Source organism: Myripristis murdjan, chromosome 3 (assembly GCF_902150065.1).
Source record: "Myripristis murdjan chromosome 3, fMyrMur1.1, whole genome shotgun sequence".
Taxonomy (NCBI): Eukaryota; Metazoa; Chordata; class Actinopteri; order Holocentriformes; family Holocentridae; genus Myripristis; species Myripristis murdjan.
The window spans coordinates 24,671,806-24,692,328 of record NC_043982.1 but is presented as its reverse complement, the minus strand read 5'-3'; the positions used below and the strand labels follow the sequence as shown (position 1 = coordinate 24,692,328).

General features: G+C 38.3%; 1 protein-coding gene across 1 annotated transcript; it reads right to left on the bottom strand.

The window, feature by feature from the left end:
* Positions 1–1,915: 1,915 nt before the first annotated feature.
* Positions 1,916–19,881, bottom strand: LOC115355206 (electron transfer flavoprotein subunit alpha, mitochondrial-like). The gene is made up of 12 exons (XM_030045921.1): positions 19,772–19,881; positions 17,173–17,322; positions 16,469–16,550; positions 16,083–16,165; positions 14,809–14,908; positions 11,609–11,719; positions 10,796–10,897; positions 10,063–10,131; positions 9,865–9,947; positions 6,230–6,295; positions 4,188–4,268; positions 1,916–2,094 (listed from the first exon to the last, which is right to left on the bottom strand). Exons 1-12 carry the CDS (start codon positions 19,811–19,813, stop codon positions 2,059–2,061), a joined length of 1,005 nt encoding a protein of 334 aa, XP_029901781.1. The 5' UTR covers positions 19,814–19,881; the 3' UTR covers positions 1,916–2,058.
* Between the last annotated feature and the right edge of the window lie 642 nt (positions 19,882–20,523).

The following is a 20,523-nucleotide window of genomic DNA, read 5'->3' as shown; positions in this document are numbered from 1 at the left end:
AAATAAAAAACTAGTGTTTCTTTAATTGTGTGTTGTGTTGAATTTCAGTACTATTGAGCTGCACCAGACATAATACAACGAGATACTACAGGACAAAATATTGTTCAACAACAAACAGTGGCATATTCTTAAAAACACAGTCATGTGTTTCGAGTGGGCGGTTTCTTGTTTCTTCTCTCATTGGTTGACATTGCAACACACTTCACAGTACATTATTGCATTAGTAACCGTCTGCTGATTTACATATCGCACTGAAAAATGTAAATTATTTAAGGATATTAACATTGAAGGACCTGTCACAACAAAGACTAATTGGTTAAGTCATTATAAGTATCAAGTCAGAAGAATTAAACCCCCTGATTACCTTCTCATATCATTAATTCAGAAGATAAACTATTGTACCATTTTGTTGCTTGTAAAATGTTTACAAGCACCTAGAGTACCTTTAATTGTTAATAACAATTATGGCTGCAATTTAGCAATAAGGAATTTCATTTATACACATTATAACTGGGTATTGAGATTGTTTTTAAAACATAATTATTTAACTGAAGACCTCATCAATTTTTTTTAAATCAAATACTACAGTCTGTTTCCACAAATTTGGGGAGTGATAAATAATAAAGGATAATAAAGGAAATAATAAAAGAATAATACACATAATACTAGAAAACGCATTCTGCATTTTTCTCTCAGTGTGAGAAAACAAAGACTGATTTTGCTGACTCAAAAAATATTTGTCTATATCTTTACATTAAAATAAGCTTTTTTGTACTATGGTTGGTACAATTAGCACTGAAACCCCAAATGGCATCTTCATCTAAAGAAACACATCATGGAGTTTGTCTTCTCTAATTCATTTTCTGTGGGACTCTGCGGGTTTATTGACCAGGACAGACATACAGCAGTCAGTGGGCCCCTCCATTGTGGCAACAGTTTTATCTGCTACCTGCAAAGACTCAAACTTGCTCACTAAGTCAAAGTGTTAAGACAGCACTCAGATATTTGGATACACCAAGAGATGTGTCAAGGCTGTATCTTTACCGCAGCGGCTCAGGTTTGAGTCTGAGCTGAACCATATGCTGCATGTCATCCTCCATGTCAAGGGGAAGGTAGTGGGAGAATAAGGTTTGTGAATTTAGGCCTAAGCGTGGCGCCAGAGGAAAGATTACGAGGTCACCAAAGCTGACAGGGTTCATCCTCTGGGTAGTATAAATGTGCCTCCCAAAAATCTCCCCAGTAGATTCTGAAATATCAAATTTGACATTTTGGCATAACAGTGTGGGGAAAGGTGGTGGTGATACTAAAACTGATTGGTTTATCCCCTGTGAAGCATGAGTACGCTCAGCAAATTATTTGGTAATCCAACCATATAATTTAGAAATATGTTTACAAGTCAAATGTTTGGCCTGAGGTTGGTGCTAGAAGAAAAGTCATAGACTTACTACAATCAATAGGAATCTTTCTTTGGAGCAAAAGTCATGGCAACCCATTGACTGCATTTTGAGATATCTTGTGTGCAAAGTTGACATTTTGGCCTGAGGGTAGTGTTACAGTAAAGGTCACAAGGGTGCCCAAATTGTCAGGATTCATTCTCCAAGGAGCATGAATGTGCTCAATCCAGCAGACTTCAATATACTATATCTTGCCTTGGAGTAAAGCACTGCACAAACAGACAGATCAACGCGGCCATCCTTAGTCCCCACCTGCCAGCGGGGCAAAAATATAAAAGGAAAGAAACAAAAAGCACAGTAAACTGTTTCCTAAAACTATCGAATTGTCTGCTACATTTAAATGATAAAAGGTTAATGACAAAACAAATGGCAAAACTTTAGCATAAAGAATAGCTTTATTTACAATTTGTAATTACATATTATAGAATTAAAGATGTATTACATCTAAGAACAAAGCACCTATTTCAAATGCACCAGCACAGATCACAAACAACATCGTAAAGCAGTATTCTCTTCTTGGGTGGCTTGCTTGCAGACGATAAGCAGTTACAGTTTAATGTTTGGATTTGTGAAAATTTGTGAAATTGACCTTGACTACCAGCGGTCACTTCTTCAATGCTTCAGTCATCTCTGGAACAGCCTAAAACACAATATAAAAAACAAAACAGTATTTTTGTTTTTCCATTTCATAAAAACTTCCCCCCTTACCCCCACCCCGCCCTCCAACAAACACTTTTGTTTTCACGGTCTGTAACGGCCCCATCTGATTGTACTGCCATTATGTGAGACCTGAGCACACATGTACTGTAAGGTGATAACCTGGATCTGTAACCTACATCACATCAATCTAGTTTACTAAAACACTGCTACCCATCACATGCCATAGAGAAGGTAAATAAATAATGACCTAAAACCACAGAAACGGACAAAGCTACTTGGCTTTCGACAAACACAATGGAGTCTGTCAAAATATGGTGACCAAACCTTGGCTCGGCTCTGTATTTGTCACTGCCACCTCCGTGTTTTCTGAACTGAAATGTTGCAGTGAACAATCTCTTGCTCAACAAAGCATGTAAATGCCTTGCTGAAATTGTTGAATTTACCCAATTTCCCCCTGGGGATCAATAAAGTATTTCTGATTCGTAATTCTGAAATGCAGAGACAGGACAAAATCAGTAAATGTGAAAGCTGAAACCAGTCAGTCGTGTTACGTAACAGCTGCATTTTGGTTTTGTAATGAACAACATCTCACACATTTCACTTCTCGATTACCTACCTGGCAACATTTCTGAGCAATGAATCAGAATTGTCTTATTTGTGCACAGGAAAAATATCTTTGGGGTTTTGGCTTATGGCTAAAGAACAAATGAGAGGTGGACCTAAATGATTTATATAAACTCAATTTGTCAATACGTATCATACAGGGACAGTTTGAGTAAGTGTTCAACTTTGACAGTCAGGGACACCGAGCAGACCTTTAGGAGACACAGTAAGAAGTAAATTGCTTTTGGGACCTCTCCAACGAACCAGGAGGTAGTCCCTGTCACACTGACACGAGGCAAAGTGAATTACCAGTGACCATTAGACACCTGTCTTAATAATTGAAAAGTTTTAATAACGGCTCTGAGGGAGTCACTTTAACTGCATTAACATTACATGATCATTGTTTTCATTCTCATTAACAAAGAGAAACTGACGGCCTTGCAGATAACCCTACAACTTCCTTCCTTTCTTAGAATATAATCTTCATCAGCAGTCATCGCCGACACACAGCTCTGAGCTGTTTAAAACCTTTTGCCATCAGATCATAATATTTTATTTCAACTTAGAAAGACCACCCCCATTCACACAAATTTACATGAATTTATCTGGAAAACCTTTGACGACCTTAAAGTCATAACATATCTGGCTATGCTGAAACTGAAAACAAAGAAAAAAAAAAGATTCTTAAGGCAAATCCGAAAGTGAAGAGAAAATACATGACTGGAGAGGGGGTATGTTGGGATTTGTCCCCTATGATTTTCTCAGTCCTGTCTCTCTGTCAGTGCTGCCCAGATCAAAAGGACGGCAACACTGAAATTTTAAATGGCATCCTGAATTAGACATCCTGGGTATCATGCAGATTGAATCAAGAGTTGGACTGGATAAGGGTGGGAATCAACCACGGGCTTTTTTACTTGAGTTGTGTGACTTTAAGAGCAAAAGCATGAGAGGCAGCTTCATACATTTTGGTCACACACCAAAGCTGCATGCAATGGATACGCAATGTAAAGGTGCACTATGCAAAACTGCCATGGATTGATTTAAGTGAGCCATTAAACTCAACAAATGTGTAAATGTGTAATAAGCATGCAATTTATTAGTGAGTTGGGCTGCTGATGAGAACCGTTTAAACTCAAGCTCCTAACTTAAGCTGAGCCACGGCAATCTTACCTTTCCAGCAAAACAAACTTTAATTTAAAATTTAATTCATTAAATTAATGAATTTAATTCAAATATTTTGATTTTTTTAAGTGTTACCTGTCACGTGACTTTTGTTAGCTGCCACAGCTGCCACATTTTTATTTTTGGGTTGTTCTTCTCTAGTTTGTAGGTTAGCAATAATGACTTTTCATGCAAAGGGATGAACTAATGAGTCAAACTGCCACTAATCACAACCTGCCGGCCTCTGCAGGTTGTGACTGTGCAATTATTAACAAATCGATGAATCAATCAATTAACTTATTGCCTTACATTGAAAAGATCAGCCACCAAACCGTAGTCAGCCACTTGGAAGATGGGTGCCTCTGGATCCTTGTTAATGGCAACAATGGTCTATAAAGAGACATCATAACACTGTATGAAGCACAACTGTATCTGTAATAACATAATATAATAATACCACAATATATAATAAACTTACAACTATATGTTTAAATAATTTCTGTTTGTTGTGGTGCTTTCTTGAAAGTGTACGGGGAAATTCAGTGACAAATGCCTGGCGTAACAAACTCAAATATTGAAATCCAAAGTTGTGCTACTACAATAGATGACAACCAATACAAAAAATATGAGTCATGCTGTAGGTGTCAACCAGCCACTATAATGGAAACCAAATGAAAGGAAACCACAGAAGTATTACACTATTACCATAAGTGGTATGATGTATACAGTATGTTTCTATGAGGTTTTGAGTTTTCCATATAACAATAAGCATTTAGGGTGCAGAACAAATTAGCAATGAGTAAGTGATTTCATTTTAAGTAATTAATTAAGTAAGTGGTTTCATTTAAAATTGTGATTTGTTTTTAAATGGGTGAAAGTGATTTTGAGCACAGCTCTATGGCATCAACCAGCTGGGTATATGTTGACGTGGGTAAATCTCATAAAGAACAAACAGATGGGGGAGTACAACTGCATTACTGGGGCGGCCTGACAGATTCAGAACACATCTCACACAGGACACTCTTTCAAGAAGCTCTGAAGCAGGAGAAAAATACAAATAAATTATACATCGTTCTTTAAAAAGCTTCTCAGGTTCTCTTTTTGAAACATAGTTCTTAAGTGCCCAGGATCCAGAGGCAGGATAGCTCGCTTGGTGGAAGAAATCCACTCAGGAGACTGTTGTCATGGCTACAGAGGATTTTTTTTGTTTTGCATTTACATAAAAAGGTTTTCTTCTGGTACCCTCCCCTCCGATGCTTGTTACGCTTCTTATGGTAAAAGTGGGTCAACTCCGGCTAAAAGGGCAAAACTGAAATCAAGACCAAGGAGTGACTGACCAAGCTCCATCACAACAATCCTCTTGATATATAGTATTAATAATTGAATTATTTTTCAGTAAATTAAATTAATTACTTTAAAATCACATGCACATTAACAGAAACTATGACAAATGCCTTTTACAAATGAAGTTCCTTGCTAATTGCTATGACTTTTCTATTTTTTTTTTCTAGAACAAAAGAGAAAAAAATATACCAAACAGATTTTAATTTTGTCCTCGGTATTTGAATATTCCATATAATATGAGCAACAACACTAGTTAGTCATGTGAGAAACATGAGGAAATGACTTTGATAGTCCACAGGGGGACAGAGCACAACATGACTCTGAGCCCTGAAGAATTGAATAAAATAATCTACACCAAAATTAACTTAGCAATCTATTGTGCATGCTCTGAAGTCTCTGTAGTTATGCATGACTTGTTACAGGGGGATTTTTTGTTTTGGAGTAAAAAGCACAACTCTTCAGGGAAATAACTGTTACAGCTTCAACATTCGTCCAAATCTTCTTGAAGCTACATATTCAAAATGACTTCCCTCTGAAAAGATGCACAACAAAACACCACGGCCACATCATGTGGAGTGACTTACCTAAATTTATGAAAAGTGATATAAGTGATATATGTGCTCACTGACTGAGCAACACAGAATTAATTTACTAATTTAAAACCTAATCTTGAAATGTAAACCACTCATGAGTTCTTATTCTTAAACTAACATGGCTGAGATAAGGCACAACTCCTGCCACAGGAAATATTAAAACTTTTATTTTTGAAAGCATTTGAAAACTGTTAAGAAGCTATTTATCTTTCTAAGCAAAAAAAAAAAAAAAAAAATTAACAAACTAATGTTTTACGTCTGGGGGAATTCAAGACTTGTAAAAAGCTTATTTTAAACTCATGACAGATTATACAGTAAGAATATGCAGAACAACAATATATCGCATATAATGTATAATACATCAACAATATGTTATTATACTATTCACTGTCAGTTCTGTGTGATCTGAATTACCTTACTGTCCTTCATCCCAGCCAGATGCTGAATTGCTCCTGAGATGCCAACGGCAATGTAGAGCTCCTGGATTTAAAATAAAAACACAGAAATGATAAAACTAAAAAAAACAAAAACAAAAACAAAAACAAAAACAAGAACAAACAAAAAAGTCCTGTATCTTAGACATAGCATCTTTGAATAATATATTAATTAAGGAATGAATATTAGAAAATAGGACATACTACTTATTTGACTTTATTTTAGGACAATGCGAAGGTACTAAAATCAACATTTTGCCCAGAATACACATTCAGTAAACATCTGATAGCAAGTGAAGTCTGTAAATTTAGAAGGTATTTGAGTAAATAAGAAGGTAAGAAGATTAAGAAAAAAAGAATCCTAACTAATTAGCAGAGTAAATGTCTCTAAATGAGGAAACTACTGTCTATTTACAACCGAAAATCATTTGGGCCTGTTTGTAGACATTTTCCACTGATATTTGTAAGACTGGCTGATTTGATCAATTAAGGAGGGGATGGTGGGCAGGTATAAACTAGTATTTTTTGTTGCCCTTTTAGTTCATGGCTAATATGCAGGGCTGAATTTACAATGTTTTTCTGTTGGACTCTCTGGCCACCAGAGCACAGAGACCACCCCGGTAGCCTTTGAGCTTAATTTGTCTTGGTACCCCTGGCCCCTGGTACAATCACTGTCCCAGCCAGAGCTCAGGGTGTCTGCCAGCGTGTGCTGGGGCCCTGCAACATTTCCATCTGGCCTCCGGGGAGTCGCACATCAATTGCTTTCAGCTAAATGCACTCACATATGAATATTTCAGTACAATTTAATGTTTCAGCTACAGCCCCAAAGGAGCAGAGCATCAATTTGTGAACACAGTTCTCCTGGAGTTAAAAGCCAGGCCGGATAATACAGTATGAAAGGTGCTGTCAATCTAGGGGGCCTTTTTTTCACTTGAGAGACAGAAAAAATAGAAAAGCACACCCCTTCGCCTTTAGTACCCAGCTCCATACAAACAGCTTTGGGAAAGTTTTTCTGTTGAAAACTAGCATACTCAGGCAGCAGGCAGCCTTTGGTTTAAAAAGACGCAGGGAGCAGAGTGACCAGACGATTTGCCAAGCTTGGTCAGTTTTCCCAGAGCTCTGGTTGTCTGCTGTCTGCCATTTGGTCTCCACATGCACACGCTCACATGCTCAAACACACACTCACACACACACACACACACACACACACACACACACACACACACACAGACACACACACATGCACACAGCTGGTTGAGAGAGCAGGCCATGCAGTCATGCACCTGCTGTCCTGTTAATAAAATACCCCAAAGTGATGCTGAAACCTCTTCCTTTACACAGCAAAGCTTCCCTCAGGTGTGAGAACATGAGTGCTTTACAAAACAGGCAGATTGTGACACAGCTGAGTTAATCAGCCAACTGGCAAGCAGGACACTAGAGTGTGTAACAAAAGACAAAAGCCTGTGAGGCTGTTCAAATTACTGTTCATTGTCAAGTAGTGATCAGCCAAGAGAGCATTCAAAATGTCTTAAACATCGTTTCATGGTTCCACTCATTTTCAAAATAAGACAATCCCATCTAAGAACTTTGTGAATGAAAGCTGTTCATGTTTGTTCAAGTTTATTTAGAGCCCTTAATGAATGATACAGTTATTGAAATTACTGACACACATAAAATATAGAAACCAAAAAATGAAAAATGTTGTTTCATCAAATCAGATGGAAAGCTTAAAGACTCGAAGTAAAAATTCTTAGCTTTTTCCTCCTAGACCAGGTAGCAAAATGATGAACAAATAATAATAAAAAAATCTAAATCATTCTAAAACTGGATGATACATTTTTCAAACAAATGAAGTTTTCCATCGACTGATTGTTTCAGTGTGTAGAGTATTTAACAATAACAAAACCGTGGCACTTATTGCTGACACTGCTCTGACTGGGCTGAGCGGAGATGCCTCCATCCTCATTAAAGTAACATGGCCTCTTGTTAAAGGCACTAATAAGCAACAGGAGCGATGCTCTACACTGATGAGAGCAGCTGATAATAAAATACAAGTTGCGCATTTGTAAAATAAAACAGGCAGCTGACAGTTACACTAATAAGGTAATAATGGCACAAGTTCTTCCGCCCAACAATGCAGAAATGCCCTGAGGCGGCAATCAAAAATTAATTCTAATTATCATGTGAATACTGCATTAACTCTGAAGAATTATGAATTATAAATTTGCAACATGGTTCCCCTCTCAGAGTAGCCTTGCTTGCACGAGGATGTGATTTTTTTCCCTTTTTTTTCTCTCCAGCTGAGGCCTTCGAAGGGCCTGTCGGAGAGTAAAAAAATTCACAGAGACCCAGGCATAGCATCACTGCGGCTGTATTAAAAAAAAAAAAAAATCACACAATTTAACTGCCAATGTGATACAAGTACTATTTAACCATTTTTAAATATTTAATTCAAAACGAAATAGTTTGCTATTTGGTTATGCTTTTTTTTTTTTAACACCTTACACCCTCGGTGCTGATATTAATTACACTTTTGGCAGAGTTGACTATTTTGAGCACAGAGAAGACCCAAAGCACTTACAGCCTGTTCACTAATGGCTCTGGTGAATCATTTAGGACTTTAAACCAGTCTTTAACTACATTTCAGCAGGTTCAAATGCTGCTCAGGTGCATACGGTGACAGCAGGGGGATCTCTGTAGCTCTGTATGTAAACTTACTCAGATTGAAATAATGAAATAATGTCATAGCAATCTGGGGTGTTGCTCATTATCAGTGATTTTGTTTGAAATTTTTGAACGGTGCTGTCTTGTAATTGCTGTTTATGAACAACACACTGGGCAGATGTAATGATACATACTGATTAACTGTGTACAGAAATATATGAACAAACAAAACAAAATGTGGAAGACAACAGCTGATTGATAAAAATATATAAAATATACATAAAATAAATGAGTTCCACTCATTTCACTTAGGCATGGAGGACAAGACAGAGCTTCTTCTACCCCGACATATGTCATTGTGTAGTGTGTCTTGTGAATTTGTGTGATGTATTTCTAAAATTCTGAAGTTATTGCTTATATTTTATGACATTTGTGAATGTGAATGTACAGAATGATCTCTTGGTGTGAATGATAAACTGTGTTATGAATGGGCTGGGCACCTAAAAGAGAGAGTATGTCAAATAAGATAAAATAAAATAAAATAATTTCATATTAGGGAGAAAGACATTTATGATATTTACATGTGGATGTTGTTACCGTCCTGATGTTTTTGCCCAACATTAAACTGAATAAAATAAACGAAAATTTCACATCAAATGAAAAAATTGTATTCATGGATGTTTTTGCCCAACATTAAACAAAATACGTAACTGAACTAACTCCCTATCAATGATAAAAAGTCAGTCCAGCAGAGGTCTGTATTAAATAAGACACTATAAATACACCACAGGCCCCAAACAGGTCTCAGAAAAGTAAATAAATGAACAATTCTAGAAAAAAATACAACTAAAATTAAGTTTGGAAGTTATTCAGGCTGTGAAGTAGTTAAAATATGGTATTCCTCGATCCTGCTGCAGGACACTGACTCGCTCACGGTGATTAATTACTTACAGGCGCAACAATCTTCCCAGTCTGGCCAACCTGCATGTCATTGGGGACAAAGCCGGCGTCTACAGCAGCTCTGGAAGCCCCCACTGCATTTAAAGCATAGAGGGAGATATTAATAAATCACATGCACACACACACACAAACACACACACACACCTCACACACCTCCAGATTGAATGACACTGAATAAGAGCACAGCACCTGCAGCATTCAGTTTATCAGCCAGGTCGTACAGCAGCTTGAAGTTCTCGCCGCTCTTCAATCCTCGTCCTAAACGGATAAGAAACAAAAATCTTGAGGGTCAGACAACTGAACTGACAAGCGCTATTATCTGGGATCGCATGCACTAAAATTGTCTGGTAACCGCTTTCGATACAAACATCCACCAAATGGTATACAGTGTAATATTTATAATTGTACAATTAATGGGCCACAGACCACAGGGGAACAAGTTCAAATAGGGAACTGAGCAAATTCAGAGCCAACTTGCTGCTAATGTGCTACAAACTGGGCTGAAAACAGGTCTTGGCCGCACAACATAAAGAGAACAAGATTTTAACAATATTATATAATAAAAAAATAATAGAGAAAATAATGAAAAATGTTCTGAACAAAGAGTTAATGTCTCAAGAAATATGTCTTTCATTTGTTTGGCACCTGTTAAGTACTTGGATGTGTGTGCTTTTGAGTAGTTTTTATGAACTAGTCGGCCCTCAGCACAGTGCATACCTCCACCTCGTCCAACTCAGGCACTAAAGACAAAGATCAAATTCCTAATGATCCCCATGCTTTTGTTAGATTATAGAATGACTTTTGAACAGGTTTTGTGAAACTGATGGACCACATCAAAGCTGTGCAAACTTTTAATTTCAGGAAATATCAGGAAAAAAAAGAGAACCACCACAAATGGAGCTAAAAGTTTTGCTTCTCTTACCTCCAGACACCACCACTTTAGCGCTGGTGAGCTCTGGTCTGTCGCTCTTGGTGAGGCTCTGCTCCAGCCACTGCGAAAGCCCCAATGGAGAAGGTGGGGAGACTATAAAAGAGCAAATATATGTACAGTGTAGTAAGGATTTTATAAGCACTCAACCTTAATTACACTGTAATTAACCAATTAAAGATAACCTTTATTGTCCCAACAGGGAAAATTTGGTATACAGGCTATACATCATAAAAACATCACATAACAACACAGTCACATAATGCAACAAAATTCTAGAAATATAATAAATAAAAGATTACAATAAAACATTTTAACACTCATGCAAATAAAGTGAAACCTAACAAATGTCCTCCTGTTTTTTTTTTAAACAACCCTTTCCACAGCAGCTATTTGTGATATGAAATAGGGTAAGCACAGGTGTTACTCATGGCATAAATTAAGGTTTCATTCCATTTAAGTCTAGCAGAGCCTTTCCAGTGAGCCAAGTTATACCATGTTAGCCATGTTAGACCTGAATGGAATGGAGCCGTAATTGATATCAACACCTATTAACTCTGCTATTTCATGTCAAAACAGCTGCTGTGAAAAAGATCTAAATATTGCACTTTCTCATTTTTTTTCTCATACACCCTAATTATGGACATCAAGTGGCTGAAATTGCTGTAAATGGTTATCAAAAATATCGGTGCAGATGTTTATAAAACTCATGCCACATACTAAACACTTTGAGAAGATTAATAGTCTGATGTATTTCTCAACTAAAATGGCCTGTTTTACAGATAGTTCAGAGTGTAAGGTTTTTACCCTGTTCAGTAGCAGCACTTCCTCCTTCCATCGGTGCCGCTTCGAACGCTGTCCCCCTCACACTGAACACCTTGACCTTCTCATTGCACTTCACCGTGCACAAGGCATTTCCTGTGGTACAGCATCACCATCAAGCACAATCAAGATAGATTTCCTTGAGATTAATTACAGTATGCCGGTATACTGCTTACAGCAATTAGGTGCTCTCCTGAATGTGTGCATTCAATGTGTCTACAAGGGTTGGACTGCGTGTTTTTTTATGTAAAAAAACACAAGGTTGTTCCAACAGACATAAACAAACTGGCACAACTTCAACTGAATCAAGCTGGGGGAGTTCCAAGGAATGGCCATACTAAATTACTTATAGGTCTGACAATAGAGGCAAAGTGCCATAGAACTCTAAAACATTCAAGAGAAAATGAATCACTGTGAAAAGTTCAGTAATGAAATCCAGGAAAGCCCCCTTGAATTCCAAACAAGAACATGTGGCTCTTGCCAAAGTTTAAGTGGATGATTTCAGTCAGACATATATATTTCATGAGGTTAATGGGCCCCATCAAATTGTGATTAGAGATTCTTCTGGGAGGCTTTTATGCCAGACTGACAGCTAGGATGACTTGGGTGAATCTTGCAGTCATTAACAGGTCACAAACAATAATGCTGCATGTGCTGTTTCACTGCATATTGAATATACAGAAAGCCACATCAATTTAACCCGTGACCTTCAGGGTTTGCCAAGCAGTGCACCAACAGTGAATTAGCCTATACTCAATAATTTATTCTGCCTTACAGGCCATGCATTGTAGCTAATTCTTTGAACAGACTTAGTGTTCATAAATAAGCAACAGCACCATAAGCCAGAATTTGACAAAAGCTTTAATGAATGATTAAATGCATCATAACTAAAACACATTTATTCCATTGGAAAATACTATAATACACAGCAGACTATTTATACCATATTATTTTAATGATTTGCCAACATGTGTGTTTGGTCCAATGCCATTCTTAGGGCAAAAGTATCCTGAAAGACAGAGAAGCAACCCTGTGACTAGAATAGGCTTGGACCAACATCTGATAATATTGAATACTGCAATATTTGAGACCATATATGACATTTTCAACAATTTTTTTTTTGTTTCAGGTTGGTTGTTTTCTTTAGCTTCAAATCATCTAAAAGGACTCAAAGTGTCACTGATGTTTTGAAAAGTGAAATAAGGTGAGGTGTGCCATGACTGTTTATTGAGTCATGGCACACCTCCAAGGACCACTGACTATCGATGCTGGGGTCTGCCGAGATACCCACAGTGCACACACACATCGGCCGGACGTGGGCTGTAGATGTAAGATCGTAAATCGAATCAATGCCTATGTAGGTTTGATATAGGCATTCCATTGCTTTACTGTGGAGGTCTGACTTTAAAACAATCTCCCGACTCCAGGGAAGACATCAGAAACTGATCAAAAACATGCTGATGATAAAACTCTGTGGAGGAGACATCAATAAGATTTAGTCATTCACAAGCTTGACGTCAGGGAGATGTGGAGGGCCTGTGAGCGTGTGCTATCAGGGTACGTGCATGGAGAGACGGACTGACAAGCACCAAAGTGCTGGCTGAACTTCTAGTGCCACGCCATTTACAATTAAAATGTCAGCGACGTGAGCAGAAGCATAAATAACTGAAAAGATAACTGATAACTGACCACCTGTCACCTCAAAGAAAAAAAAAACAAAAACTTTTAGCTGTGTTATAGATGCATGTTGGATAAGCTCTTTTAAATGGTTTCCTCTGCCCTCGCCGGTATGAAAGAAATGGCAAGCCGGCACGCCCAAATGGAGGATAGCTCTAGTTGACCACGATCATGTGACTGAGTGAGTGAGGTTCACCTATAGCTCATGAAGGTGTTCTGCATCTAACAAGTTACACTGAGACACTTCAGCTAGTGGCAAGTGACCTATGCAACAGTACTACAGCTGTACAGAGTAACAGCAATAGTGTCTAGGGGTGTACAGTTTAATAAACCCACAGTTTGGGTTCAAATCTGAGCCCAGGTTGTTTATTTGCTGCATGTTATCCCCTCTCTCCCCGGCCTTTCCTGTCTCTCTCTACTGTCTCTCTCTACTGTGGCTACCGTATAGGAATGCCCCCAAAAATCTTAAAAAACAAAACAAAACAAAACAAAAACAAAACTGTTTGCTTTGTACTGCAATTTTTGGATCACAATATTGGTTTCAGTTCAGTTTGTTTTCTTCATTAGGGAGAAAAAAACACTATCATTTGTAATGTTTCCTGAATTTTGTCTTATTTGCAAAAATGTTTTTTTTTTTTTTCATTCAGAGATTTGGGATAAACATATGAAAAACTATTCTTTCAAAGGCAAAAATCTACTTCAACTATTTAAACATAAAAATACTTTCAGTATATTTACTAATTCATCTGCTAAGTGTGTGGTTTCATGGCTCTCATACAGTGGATGTGTGTGTAACACTGCACTTTTCATCTCCCAGGTCAAAACACAGTCATGTAACAGGTAACAGCTGTCCTGGTGGTCTGACTATCACCGATGAGAACTGTGCAGGGCATATTGCATGTTGAACAGTTTGGTTTTTTACAGTTCTAACAGCGTCCACAGGTAACTTTGATTACACATGTGCAGTTTTGCTTGAAATGTAATTACTGTAACAAAAACATTTAATTTGGGAGACTTTCGAAGACGAATTTTGAATAAAACAAGAGAAAATGAAGCATGATGAAATACACAGATTTTTTTTTTTTTTTAATTCTGGATTGATGTTGAGTCAGGAAAATCACCCTCCCCACCCTGCTGAAACATCACGATGATCTCCAATACTGCAATATTTTGACTTGACAGTATTGTAATATTCAATTTTGAGTATTGCACCAAGCCTAGCATTAGAGTCTCTCTGGATACTGTTTGGAAACTGTAACCTGCAGAGGAAAAGTAAACAAAAGAGCTCAGATGTTCCCCAACTGGTATTACAAAGAACCCTTGAGCAAGCAATCTAAACCGCAGCTGGCGTGGTGGAGCGGTGCAGCTGATAACAGTGCAGCAGTGGGCAGCTCCCAGCTGTGGGTATAAATGTGTAATCCTACTTCCCCCGGCAACTACCCCTACCTGCTTACACTTTTGTTAAGTGTTTACTCCACCTAGTGAATTTGTCAAAACAAGAGGCCCACCAGCATAAATGGTCCTGACGAAGGTGTCTTGGGATTTGACCTCAACGATGTCTGAAATTGTAGCCACGTCCAGTTTGGCAGACACTCTAGGAAGGAGATTCTGCAAAGGGAACCACAGTATTTGGCTAACATTTTCAGGCTTACAAAACCACAGATCTGTGGGGACATAAAGAGAGACTATAAAAGATGGAGTAATGGCTGTAATGAGCTCCCTATGGACAAAATAAAAAGGTTACAGAGACAGTGTGTATTTACAGAAATGTTTTACAGAAATACCGGTAGGCCTGGTTTTGGAAATTAGTGCAACAAATTTCCAGTACATTCAAGCAACTTTCACAGTGAGACATTTTCAGTGAGCTACTCTAACTGCAACACACCAGTTCTATGGTATGTTAATGGCACCGATGCAGGTGATGTAGTCAAGTTCAATTAACCGCAAAACCTTTATATGGCGGCTCAAATAACAAACATTGTAAAGTGCAGCCCAGAAATAAAGATCATCCCCAGTAAAGTCAATATGAGCTGAACGGCAATACATAGGATATTGTTTAATGCATCCTAATTCAATTGGAATACCATTAGATCTGTGAGTTGACAGTTCTATTGTACAATGACAGATTGCGAGGGGAGTAACTGGGGTCAGTACTACACTTATTGAAGATCTTGTCCTTAGTAAATTGAAATGGGGGGAAAAAAACTTTAAGACACATTACAACATTAAGCCGTAATCTTTGAAAGCTCATCAGACGTACTTACTTGGTCAGTATAACATTGTACAGTACTCTTCATGCATGGCCGAGCACTTTACAATATCAATTTACTGGAATTAGACAAAATCTCGGGCTTTCCTCGGACACTCTCTGTCAGTATTTTTGTAAATATAGCCCAATTATGTTTTACTTCCATGCTTTGACTGAATTGACTAAATTTGAGCCAGGACTGAAAAAGGTCAGTAGCTATCAAATTGAATGACCTTTCCATGATTATCACATGATATATGGCACAATTTTAATGATCGCTATTAAACAATGTCTATTTTAAAATGTTTTATATGGAGGAAAAAAGAAAAACAACAATATATATATCCAATTATGGCTTAGGACTTTTGTAATTAATTAGGGGATTTGTCCTTCAAAGGTAATGACATCTACTAGCAGATTTTTAGGCATTCAATTTTGACATCAGTTACAAATTCCTGGAAAATACTGACTTCCTGACATGAACACTGTAGGGAAAAGAAACTTTTGCACAAAATGTTTTGTGGCCTAACTCACCTTTCCAAAAGCAGAGGCTCCTGCACAGATGTGTGTGAAGTTAAACTGACTCTGAGTAGCCAGAATCAGTGGAGTTAATTCCTCTGTGGACCAAGGAAAGGTTAGGTTGGCTTTTTACAGGGCAGACACACATATATGATATGCCAAGTAATATGATATTCCTGACATAATGTAATTTGTTCTCACATGAAATAGAGTTAGAGAGACAATTTTACAACTGTAATAGCTAATACAATGATCAATCATTTAACTGAGCAACAATACATTTTATCAATTATATTATATTACTCATCGTATTAAAAAGGACAGAAATTGAGATAAAAATCAAAAGAAATGATAAATCTCCAAATTAAAAAAAAAACAAAACACAATATTCCTGGGATTACCTGGTAGAAGGCCTTTATATGAGTCATGCTGAGCCACTAGTATCTTTTTGACCCCTTTGACCTTACTGACCTCTTCAGCCACCTAGCTCAGAAGAAAAGAAATAAGCATTTTCTGCCATTTTACAAATGACTTTAGTGACTGAGAGCAGGTTCACGCACCCGACTGAACTCACTCCCTTCACATCAGCTGCCGTCTAATTTTATCCCAAGTATCACTTTGTGCTTGTGCACTGTTGAACTGTCTGCCAGGTGTTTTTTTTTTCTGTTTGCAATGATGGATTACAGCTTGCATCAAGCAGTGTGTCTCTGCAAGCTATTTTTGATGGCACTGGAAAGACAAGAGAGGATGCAGGCAGGAGACGCAGTGCATCATTATCCCAGTGCTGTGATTGTTTTCAGATAGCACACCTAGAGTACTTAAGTATTATTTAGATAATGATAATTGACTTTGCTCGCCCTCACAACTACAAAATCTAAATACACGGAAATTAAAACAACATCTGGTTTCATTGCTTAGCCATCTAAACAAAATGATGATTACAGCTGCACATTGTCCACATATGATGATCTAAACATCCAAGTGAAAGCCACTCTGTAACTGCAACACACACAGAAAACCTTTAAAAAAATCTACAGGCAACATGTAGTAAACCCCTACATTCCTGCGTTTTGTTTTAGGCCCCATTAAAACACTGCAGGCCTACCTTTGTACAGTTGGTGCCAGCGATCAGGCAGGAAATGTCTCCTCCCACCTTGCTGGCAGCAGTGATAGCATTCAGCGTGATAGGTGTCAGCTTTTCATTATTGTGCTCTGCCACCACCAGGGTGCTCTGAAACCTCTGGAGAACACCAGCCTGCAAACAGTGAACAAAGGAGCGTTTTGCTCAGTCTGAGTAACCAAAGCCACCTGTCATCGCTCTGGAGCAGACACAAGGTTACTGCAACAAGTGGTGAAACGATCAGTTCATGAGTCGGCTGACAGAAAAATAACTAAAAAATCATTAATCATTTTAGTCAAGTAACAATACCAAAGATTTGCTTGTTACAGCTTCAATGTTTTTAAGTGTTTTCAACCACTGGTCACACTCAGTAAAGCAATTTTAGGATGTCATTTGATCTATGGTGGCAGGTATCACCGCTGTAGAATCTAGCCTGAAGATAAAGCCTCTGAATCAGTTCTGATAGATAAAAATCGCTACCAATGTATCTGTTGATCACTGTCATAATTACCTGATGAAGCCTGTAAAATGTCAAAACGATACACAAACAAACAAATAAATGCCTATCAAATGTATTTATTTTATTCAACTTCATCTCTTCGTGCACCACAACCACACACATTATTACTAAAAATGTTCTAAAATAAATACGAAGTAATATTAAAAATAAAATCCATTGCTTTGGCGGCCCTCCAGCTGGTTGGCAGCCGAAGCAGACGTCTACTGTATATGGCCAGTTCCCAGGGCTGGCCCGCGCTGCCTGGGGGGGTGTTCCTCATTAGGATGTAATGGTGGTTTGAGTAGGTGCGACTGACGACACTGACATGCCCACATTCACGGTAAGGAGCGCTCTCAAGGACATATACAACCAATACCAATGCAAGAGTACTTTATGAAAGTACTATTTATACATACTGTAAGTATAAATGCAAAACAGGGAGCAGAAAAGGTGGCCTACAGCTCCCTGCATTAACACAAGTCACAATTAATATGAATACTAGATCCAGATACCTGATTTAGGAGAGGTCAGCATAATTTGTCTTCCTACATCTCATACATGCACACAAAATCCAACTCCACGTGTTACATAAAGAGTGAAGTCCTGGAGCAGATTGGATTTCAGTGCGCTGCTCCAAGGCACAAGATAACTTTTTTGAAGCCGCCATACTCAAGCATGTAGTCTCCAGTAATATAACAGTAGTGTGGCCTCATTTATCTTTCAGTCTTCGGGCCAGATATGTCATAAGAGCCAACAGCCTAACATTACCTTGTGTCCTTTGACCTAGTGAAAACTGGTTCAATCAAGAGCAAAATGTAAACAGACCTACATGTTTCAAAGTCCAACACACGCTCTACATCAGACATAACAGCAGGAATACCATAAACTGTAAATTAATATGAATATACTATTGTACTAAGCTGTCCTGTCCTCAGACATTATGCACAGCTTGAGTTTCAGTAAGTTAGCTGGCTGGTAACACAAGCGGCTGGGGCACACAGCTAAGACAAATCAGGTGACCAGGTTTTCCCAAGACCAGGTTTCCATCTGTGACTCTACAGAAACAGTGAATTATAAACACGGCGGACAACTGATGAGTAAAGCAGATTTTCTCTTACATTTTACTTTACATTTTACCGATAACAACAGTAACAGCTGTCTGCCTGTCTCTATAACCATAAGTCTGTACAGCCTGGTGTAGACTAGCCAGCTCTGGTCATGTCCTGGCTGTTCACAGGGTGTTTAACCCCGAGTACTGTCTTGCAGGCAAATAGGGAGCTGGGGGTAGGCAGGGGGAGAGATGAATGGGACTGAACATATCACACCACTGCTGAAGAAATGCACAGCCAGAGCTGGATCCGTTTCATTTCCCAGCTTGTTAGCAGAAAGAAAGAATAAGATAAGTTTTACTGCCCTGTTGTTAGTTCCCCGCCTCAATCACAGGCACATCTGCAGCAAACTAAATCTTAATGGCAAAACTTTTCTTAGATGGTTTTCCTGAGGATCACATGTTATCAGATGCAGCAAAGCCCATGGTCTTATAATCCGTGATCCTTAACATTAAAATATTTAAATACATAAATAAAATAAAAAAGGTTTGGGAGCCCCTGAGATTGGATATCTAAATGTTGCTGGGCCACTGTTTTTCTACTGGTCTGAGATTTAATTTTGTAGCAACTATAAAACCTTTTCATGTCTCAGGCCCCCAGGTTGACTTTATCTTTTTGGCTTATTGGTTAGGGTCAGGCATAAACTGGTTATAACTAAGATTAGGAAAAAGGTGTGGGGTATGAATGTGAGTCAGAAATGCCATGAAGGCGCCATCCTAGGGGAAAAAAATGTCACTCCTCAGAGCCCACTGTGAAAACTAACTACGGTATTTGGCCGTGCTTCAGGAATTAACACGTCTCCCAGTCCAGCCTGTAAGACATCACCGAGGGCTTGCACACACACGAGGCCTGGTCTGCCCTCATATTACTGCGGGCACCAAGCTGGCACTGGCACTCCAGTTCACATTGTGCATGTAAAATACTCGAAGAACAAGACCACGGATGTGGATTAGGTAAATCTACATTATTTACTCACCAGCTGGCCCAAACCCCTCCTGCTCAGTCTTGAGGTGTACATGACTGGAGCTGTAATTTTCTGACAGGTCCTGACTGAGCTGACGTCTCTTGTCAAGGGCAATGTCAAATCTAAACCAGCACCTATCAAGCCGTATAAAGACACCGCGTTACGGCGGACGGGACATCCGGTACAGCTTTTTCAGAAGAAGAGTCCGCATTTAAAAGTGGAACTAACACATTAATAAGTAGAAGTGTAAGGAGGACAACTACGAAAAAACAAAACAAAACAAAACAAAACAAAAAACAGAAGTAGCTTATTTGCAACCCCACCACCAACCACCAGCAGCAACAAAGATTGAAGCATGCTGTTTACAACACAACTTTGCCAAAAATGTATTTGACAATGTATCTATTCTGCCCTGTTTCATCTCAAAATGCTGGGCTGCTTTGTTGGTCATACAGTAGGCTACCTGCAGTTTACAGAGCTGTCATGGGTGAGTTATTCTGAATTTTAGCTTTGTTGACCCTAGGAGTTAGTGTATTTCTGTAGCAACTGTAAAGATTAATTAAAAAGTTTACCTAGGCCTAAGATAAAAGTAGTTATGGTAGTGATAGTATAAATAACTATCAAAAGTTTGAGAGATAAGGTGTGATGAAATTAAGGATTCAGTTTATTCACATCACAACTATTTTAACTGAATGTGACAAAGTGGAGATATGAAATGGGGTTACTCACTCAACATGAATTAATGAGTAAACTGAAAGTATTTT